We start from the raw sequence: 6,711 nt of genomic DNA on the forward strand, positions 1-6,711 counted from the left end.
CCATCCACATCCTTCTCTGACCCATGTGTTTTCGGTCCCTACAATAGTTTCTCATCTTCAGAAACCAGGGTCTGAAATCTGGTGCTCAGCAGAATAGGCTCATTACAATTCAATTCACTACTTTTATCCCTAATAGTACTCTTTTTAACTTCCTTAAAGTCATTGTTAGCTGATGTATCCTTGCATGTAAAAACTTAAGCTCCTCCTGAAATACTGCTGCAATTTCCCACACTTTACACTTCTCTTTATCTATTGTCTCTACTTTAATTAGGATAGCTTTCAACTTCTCCTCCAACCTACAAACTCTATAAATAAATTGTATATCTTCACTACCAGCTTCTTTAGAAATATGTACCAGTCTTGAGTTACAAAATGAAACCCACTCATTGCACCTATCAAACCTAACAAACTGTGAATGCTTAACTACTACACTAGACTTCACCACTGTATTTGTGCCTGGAAATAAATACTGGATACCGGTATACTCTTGGCAACACTGTTTAACCTAATGTTTGATGATCAAATATATTAAAGTTTTTATTACTACTTTATGCTTACACTAAAGTAATTAAGTTTATCTTTAATTATATGGAAGTAACAACTAACTAGTCTTTACTTTAATAATATTTATGTAATAATGATAATACAATATATTTCAATAACAATTTAGCCTGACTTATAACCTACCAATATGCTGAATTTAAATTAATTGATCTAAATTCAAGTAAATAAGTTAATCCTTAAAACACAAAGAGATAATTTTAATAAAGAAAAACAGTAAGTTTAATGTGACCACACATACATCCCATTTGTGGGTCAAAAAAGTTTGATTATAAGTTTTCACTTCAATTATTGTGGGTGCCAAATTTTGAGAAAAAGTCTGTAGTAGGGTCTGAAATGTGTATGTGAAATCATGCAAATTATAGCTTCTTTATTAATCAGTGAGATTCTTTGGTATTTTCTTTTCTTATATGTTGATAAAAGAAAAATTTTGTTTTATTAAATTGATATGTTATTGACTCTATGTATGACCGAATTTTGTTCTATTAAATTGATATGTTATTGACTCTATGTATGACCGAATAATCATGAACTTTTCCAGTCAATAATCTTTGATTTTTTTCAATGAATTTTATAACAATGTATAATAAACTGTAGCAATGAAAGAAACTAAATTAAATCTTACAGCCAGTTGAAAGACACACAAAACAATCACGTTCTGTACAAGAAAAGAATGTCAACCACCAGGTGTCACCAGAGGTGAAGGGAAATGTCCATAAGTTTGTACGTAAATGCACAAAATATAAGGTATGTAAATTCCTAAATATTTATATAATATGTAATTATTAAATAAACAGAAAAATTGCTTGACTCCATTCATATGGTATATAAAGGTTTGAATGACAGTTTGACACGTTATTTACATTGTGTCCTGCCATGTCCTGGTGATTAGAATGTTCGACTCGTAATCTATAAGTTGTAGGATGCTTGCCCTTTCAGCAATAGGGGTGTTATAATGTGATGGTCAATTTTACTATTTGTTGATAAAATGTAGCCCAAGAGTTGGTGGTGAGTGATGTTGACTAGCTGCCTTCCCTCTAGTCTATATCTTCAAAGTTAGGTACAGTTACTACACATAGCCCTGGAGTAAGATGCCTTCCCTCTAGTCTATTTCTTCAAAGTTAGGTACAGTTACTATACACAGCCCTAGAGTAAGCTGCCTTCCCTCTAGTCTATTTCTTCAAAGTTAGGTACAGTTACTATACACAGCCCTAGAGTAAGCTGCCTTCCCTCTAGTCTATTTCTTCAAAGTTAGGTACAGTTACTACACATAGCCCTGGAGTAAACTGCCTTCCCTCTAGTCTATTTCTTCAAAGTTAGGTACAGTTACTACACATAGCCCTGGAGTAGCTTTACACAAAATTCATCAAATCAATCCAGTTGCATACTATGTAATACCTACATGAATTTAATAGAAAATGAAAACACTTGGCTAAAAAAGTATTAAGGTCTGAAACCACTATAAGCCTTCAATAAATGTTTATAATGAAGTAAAAAGAAATTCAGAAGTTTTGAATAAAGCATTTCTCTACAAGAACCCTCCCTAATACTTTCTGGGGGTGATGAAGCAGCAAAGTGCAGAAGGTTTCAATAAAGCAGTACATCATTTCTTAATGAGAACTACTACTAATATTATCAGTGACCCCTCAAGGTGGATTCCTGTATGTGGTGAAGGGACCTCCCAGAGAACGTTCTGTACTTTCAGTTTACCTCCTATGGGATCTAAACATCCACCCACTTTTGCCATGCGTGGCGAACCATGAAGGGGAGGAGAGAATCCTGGTGGTTGAGTGGTGTTTGGGGCATTGTGACACACCACTTTGGCCTTGAATTCCTGTAGACGGGTGGCCCCCTCAGGATCAATGGGCAGTGTTGGGAATTATCAACGGGTGTTGTGAACATTGTGTCTGATGCTGGTGTTTGGGTATAGTGCTCACGAAGCCCTGGTGTTGTTGTAGTGTCCTAGTTTGACATTGTAATGCATCCCCTCATAGGACTTCATGGATAGGTGGGATCAGTGGGCACTCCAAAGTCAGTTAAGAAGCTTCGTTCTGGAGACATCTTGGTGGAAACATTCACAGCTAAAATTAGTGAACTTCTTCTGAATTCCAAGACCATTGGGGATATACCAATTGAGGTTACTCCCCATGCTTCTTTGAATTCCTCATGAGGAGTCATTGTTGAGAGGGACTTGAAGAACATACCTGAGTCAGAGATCCTCGCTGGTTTCTCCAGCCAAGGAGTTTCAGCAGGTCGAAGGATCCTCACTCGTCAAGATGGAATTATGGTGCTGACCAATGTTCTTATACTGACGATTACATCTCCACATCCACCTGCTTCAGTCAAGGCAGGATATCTAAACTGTTGGATATGGCCATATATTCCCAACCCTCTCAGATGCTTACAGTGCCAGTGGTTTGGACACTCAAAGGCATCCTGTCGTTGTTCTTTAACACGTGCTCGTTGTGGTGGCAAAGACCATGATGCCTACGAGTGTGAGCTGGACCCTTGCTGTGTGAACTGTGAGGTTTCCCACCTTTCATACTTCCAATCTTGCCCTAAATGGGTGTAGGAGAAAGAGGTACAGCATCTGCAAACTGTGAACAATATTTCTTTTCCACAACTGCATCTCGGACTTATGCTGCTGCACTATGTTCCACTGCTACAGAACTTTCCGTGCCTCCAACAGAATTATTTTCACAGCATCTGAAGAGTCTTTTGCCCTCTATGGATAAGCGAGTCTACTCCCGTCTCTAGCATGTGCCTACCTTGTCTGTGCCACTATATACACCCTTGGAAGCAGATGCCATCAGGATTTCTTTGGGTTGTACCATCACTGTTTGTTCCATCTACCTGTCTCCTGGAGAGACCCACAATCAATCAGACTTTGATGCTTTTGTCAAACAGTTGCCGTCTCCCTTCTTCCTTCTGGGTGACTCTAATGGGCACAATCCCCTTTGCGATGGTGCCGATGTTGATGGCAGGGGTCATTCCATAGAATGTTTGCTCTCTGATCACGACTTGTCTCTCTTTAACACTGGTGCTTTTACTTACTTTCATGCACCCAGTCAGTATTTTACTGCTATCAATCTGTCTGTTCTTCTTCACTTTTCTCTAATTTTTTTGGAAAATTGACAGTGACCAACAGGACAGTGATCATTTTCACATCATTTTGAGAGAGGTTGGACATGGTCGATGCCACCCGACCAGAGTGCCAGGGTGGAAGTTGGACAAAGCTGACTGGTCCTCTTTCACTGCTCTCTCAGAACTTGATCCTGCCATTGTCTGTCTGCCACCTATAGATGACTGTGTAGAAGCAGTGACTGATTTTATCATAGAGGAAGCTGCTCATTCTTTTCAGAAAACTTCGACACCTTTTCCACAGTATCCTCGTCCATGGTGGAATCCTGCTGGCCAATGGGCACGGAAGGCTCAAAAATGGGCCTGGGATATCTTCCTACGGCATCCCTCTCTTTCTAACTGCATACTTTATCAGAGGGCCCGAGCCCATGCTCAGCAGGTCAGGCATCAAAGCCAGAAGGAATCTTGGATTAACTTCACCTCCAGCATCTCTTTTACCACCAGTTCCAAAGTCATCTGGGAGAAGAATCGGAAAGTCAGTGGGAATTATGCTTCCCATCCCCTTTCCATCCTGCTCTCTGATGGCCAGGAAATTGCTGATATATGAGGCATCGCTAATGCTCTTGGAGAGTCTTTCTCCTATTACTCAAGCACTTCTGCGCCATCTTTCTCCTGCCTCTCTTACTATTCTTCTGATACTTTTTAACCAGATCTAGCAAGAGCACGTTTTTCCAGATGCTTGGTGCCAGGCTGTTGTTCTACCTTTTTCTGGGCCTGGGAAGGATCCCAAGATTCCTTCTAACTATCATCCAATTGCTTTGACTAGCTGTCTCTGTAAGGTTTTGGAGAGAATAGTTAATGCACATCTCCTTTGGTTCCCGGAATCAAACAACCTTCTCTCACCTACCTAGTGTGGTTTCTGTCGATAGCCCTCCACCGTGGACTATCTGATTTGCCTTGAAACCTCAATCAGAGAAGCCTTCCTCAAGAGAGAACATCTTTTTTCTGTCTTTTTGTTATTTTGAGAAGGCCTATGACACTACATGGAGGTTCGGCATTTTGTGGGACATGGGTTGAGTGGCCATTTGCCCATTTATTAGTAACTTGACCAGATTTGTGTGGGTTCAACCATCTTTCGTTCTTTCACATAGGAACTTGGAGTGTCTTGAGTGTCACACTTTTTAGTATCAAAATTAATGCTATTACTCACCAACTCCATCTCATGTTGGTCGTTAAACATGAGGTTTATTGAGTGGCAGCTTCAGACTGCTCTCAATCGAGTGGACCACGGCATGCACTTTTTCCGCCAACAGGGCTTGCACCCTGATCCTGAGCTCTGTCTTGGTAATGTTGCTCTTCCCATGGTTCCCGAGGCCAAGTTTCTGGGACTAATCTTTTATCATAAGCTCACTTTCATATCACACATTAAGCAGCTACATGTCAAGTGCACAAAGGCACTGAACACCCTCCATGTCCTCTATGCTAAAGATCTATCATGCCTTCATACAATCTAAACTGGATTATGGGTCTATGGTTCAGCCAGGATCTCTGCCTTGAAGTTGCTGGACCCCATTCACCATCAGGTGCTTTGGCACTACAATGGGGCTTTCTGCATTTCTCTGGTCCAGAGTCTGTACACTGAGGCACATGAACCATCTCTTCACCTCCTCTGTTTGCATCTTTCTCTGCAATATGCTATCAAGCTTCAATCCTTGCCACAGCTTCCCATATAGGGTTGGGTCTTCCTCCTCAATGGACTATGCTCTTTCATCACAGATGGTCTTCTATTCCTACTTTTGGCCTTTGCATCCATGAGGAGCTGGCAGAATTGGATCTGCCTTTGGATGACATTGCTGTCCCCAATGATCAGCCCATTCTGCCATGGCTTGTCACCATCCCCCACTGTGATCTCTCTTTAAGTCAACTGAGGAAGGCAGATACTCCCGATTGGAAGTACCATCTTCTCTTTGCTGAACATCTTTTGAAACATTCTTCTGTATCCATTTATACAGATGGTTCAAAATCAGGTGACTGTGTGGGTTTTTTCCTTTGTCTGTTCTGGCTCGATGGTTGCTCATAGAATCTCCTCTGCAATTTCTGTGTTCACTGCCGAGTTGTATGCCATTTCTCTTGCTCTGGATCTTGTAGAAGATGAGCAGTACACTGATTGTACTATTTACATTGACTCTCTCAGCTCTCTACTGGCCCTGGAATTGCTTAATGTTAGTTCTCACCCTATTCTTGTTGATATTCTCCATCGACTGGCCCATTTTTCTTTATCTTTCATTTCTATTTACTTTTTCTGGATACCTGGTTATGTCGGTATTTGTGGGAACAAGCTCACTGACACTGCAGCTAAGTCTGTCTGCTCTGGTGACATCACGGCTATGCCTGTTCTACACATGGACTATGGTCTTGTATTCAAGGCTCAGCTTTGCACCAGTTGGCAGTCAGCTTGAGATGAACAATGTCATGACAAACTTTTCCAGATCAAACCTACGGTTTCTCTTTGGCCTTCTTGTTTTCATAAAAATCGTAAGAAGGAAGTTGTTTTGGCACGACTATGCATTGGTCACAGTTTTTTAACTCATCGTTTTCTTTTATCTGGTTCGGACTCACCAATATGTAGCCATTGTTTGAGACCAGAGTTGATGATTGAAAGATTTCCTCATGTTTAAAGAACCAAGCAGCAACAACTTTTAAGCTTTAAATAGGTTCATTACTTTTCCCACCCTCAAAATACAACATGTTAAAGACTGCTTCATTGAGCAAATGTACAGTAACAGGTTGCCATCTTGTTGCTTAGTGAAGTGATTGGACAAGTTCATGACAGCCATTCCTGTTGCAGTAAAATACAAGCACTTGGAACACATGTTTGCTCACTTCTTTTCTTACATTCATGTAACCACTTAATGAGCAGAGAATGAATTGTTGAATACCTATTCCACTGTGCCTGAAACCACAGGTAGTGCACCATGTTTTTCACAAATGATTTAGTATAATAAAATAAATAGAGAGAAAATTGGGTGTGTATGTGTGAGTTTATATATATATATATATATATATGAT

General features: G+C 40.4%; 1 protein-coding gene across 1 annotated transcript in view; it reads left to right on the forward strand.

Moving 5' to 3' along the window:
- Window positions 1–6,711, forward strand: part of LOC106471892 (U3 small nucleolar RNA-associated protein 4 homolog) — a 66,227-nt gene that overhangs the window by 57,673 nt on the left and 1,843 nt on the right. Inside the window, exon 13 of the mRNA XM_022400502.1 lies at window positions 1,189–1,308. Within this exon, the coding sequence (XP_022256210.1) occupies window positions 1,189–1,308 (120 nt within the window). The remainder of the gene's footprint in view (window positions 1–1,188; window positions 1,309–6,711) is intronic.

This window comes from Limulus polyphemus, unplaced genomic scaffold (genome assembly GCF_000517525.1).
Source record: "Limulus polyphemus unplaced genomic scaffold, Limulus_polyphemus-2.1.2 Scaffold4945, whole genome shotgun sequence".
In the NCBI taxonomy this organism is placed as follows: Eukaryota; Metazoa; Arthropoda; class Merostomata; order Xiphosura; family Limulidae; genus Limulus; species Limulus polyphemus.